Genomic DNA, 1738 nt, shown 5'->3' with positions numbered 1-1738 from the left:
GACTGGTACCTCAGGCGTCACCTCCGCAGCCTCAGTTCTCAAACTCCACCACCTCCGCCAGGACGCCGTCGGTGGCACGTTCGGCGGCGTACTTTCTGCAGCTCCATCTCGAGTACGGCGTCGAGCCTACTCAGACCACGACGTCTGGTCGTACTGAGAGTCATGAACCATGGGAAGTAAAAGAGGAACTAAAACCAACTACTACGGCTTTAAGCAGAGCCGCCGCGCCCCGCGCCCCGCCCGCCCCGCCCACCGCGCCCGCCACGTCCACGCCCCCCTCGCCCGCCTCGCCCACTGCGCCCCCCTCGCCCGCCTCGCCCACCGACCGCCGCCGTGGCGCCCACGGGCTGAGCCTGGGGCGCGGGGCGCGAGGGCGGCTGGTGGACAAACGTCGTCTGCGCCGCCACCAGCCGCCCAGTTGCGGCGATGGGCAGCGCCGGCTGGCGGCAGGCCGGGCAGTTGCTGTCGCGCTCCAGCACGCGCGGCGCACACGTCTCGCAGTACAGCGCGTGGCCGCACGCGAAGCGGACCGAACGCAGCGCGTTCCATGGCTGTGGACGGCGCCTTGAGAAAAACTTCTTCGGCACTTTCCAAATTCACCTTGTTTGTGCCTCCATGCGGCGCATCTCCCTTCCCAGTTTTCGTCGGCACGTTCGCACGCGCAGCGAGCCAGTATTGGACCAGTTGGACCAGGCGCAGCGAGAAGACAGTCGAGACCAGCTGCGCGTGGCGGCCCAGGCGCTGATCTCGGCAGTCAACGCCGGGAACGCGCCGATAAGCGAGTTGACCGAGATTATCCAGATGCTCAGCGTGGCGCAGCGGATGCCGGACACCGTCACGAGTCCCTGCTGCGCCGCCAGCGCGGGAGAAAGTGCGGCGGCTCAGAGCCCGAGCGCGGGCGACGGGGCGCACCACGACTATCTCTCCGAATACTCATCCTCCGCAATCGTTGCGAGGCCTTGGGGCGGGGGGCGGGCTCCTGCGCCCCCTGTCCGTTCCGGGACTCCGGCCGAGTACCCTGATCGCTCGCCCATCCGTGGCTTCCTCATTGACCTGGACGGGAGAGTCGCAGTGGGGCGGCGGAGGAGGCCACAATTGGCACCTCTCGGACTCACGGCCCTCCGAATAGGACGATGTACGAACCCGAGGGCCTCCTCCCCGGTGCCGCCGCCTTTTATGACTGGTTGAATGCCTCGCGTACGCCGCACGTCTTCCTCTCCAACACGGGCGCCAAGAATTCGGGCGGCGTGCAGAAGAAGTTCGGCTCGCCGCCGTTTGAGCTCAGCGAGAAAAAGGTGCGCCGCCTTGAATGCCGTCCTGGGGCTCCCTGGAGTTGCGAAGTCTACCACACCTTGCCTTAGGTGCCCCTCTCGTGCATCCTCACCGCCGCGGAGACACAGGTCGACTACCTGCTCAAGGAGGTGCCCCGCGGCGCGCGTCTCTTCGTCGTGTCCGGCGGCAGCGGCACGTGGCGCGAGGACCTCCTCTCGCGCGGCGGCGCCGAGGGCGCGGCGCTGGTTGGGACGTGGGACGTGCGCACCTCGCTGTCGGCTGGCGAGGCCAAGGCGTGGGCGGCGCACCAGGCGCTCTGCCGGCACACTGCATCAAAGGCGGTGTGGGTCGTGTTCTTTCACGACGGCGAGGTGGGCGGCTCCGGCTCAGAGACCAAGGACTGGAGCTTCGAGGTCATCAAGATTGCAGGCTTTCGGCCTGCTCTAACGGCCCCCCCCCCCCCCCC

The 1738-nt window shown here is 67.9% G+C and overlaps 1 protein-coding gene across 1 annotated transcript; it reads left to right on the top strand.

Annotated features, from left to right (window-relative positions):
• Positions 1 to 618: 618 nt before the first annotated feature.
• EMIHUDRAFT_460753 (hypothetical protein) lies at positions 619 to 1719 on the top strand (the record flags this gene model as incomplete). The annotated part of the gene is made up of 4 exons (XM_005777775.1): positions 619 to 1061; positions 1130 to 1295; positions 1362 to 1643; positions 1702 to 1719. Exons 1-4 carry the CDS (start codon positions 802 to 804, stop codon positions 1717 to 1719), a joined length of 726 nt encoding a protein of 241 aa, XP_005777832.1. The 5' UTR covers positions 619 to 801.
• Positions 1720 to 1738: the final 19 nt, after the last annotated feature.

The sequence above is a fragment of the Emiliania huxleyi genome (genome assembly GCF_000372725.1).
Source record: "Emiliania huxleyi CCMP1516 unplaced genomic scaffold EMIHUscaffold_2555, whole genome shotgun sequence".
In the NCBI taxonomy this organism is placed as follows: domain Eukaryota; phylum Haptophyta; order Isochrysidales; family Noelaerhabdaceae; genus Emiliania; species Emiliania huxleyi.
The sequence above is the reverse complement of the archived record's forward strand: the minus strand, read 5'-3'. Positions and strand labels throughout refer to the sequence as shown.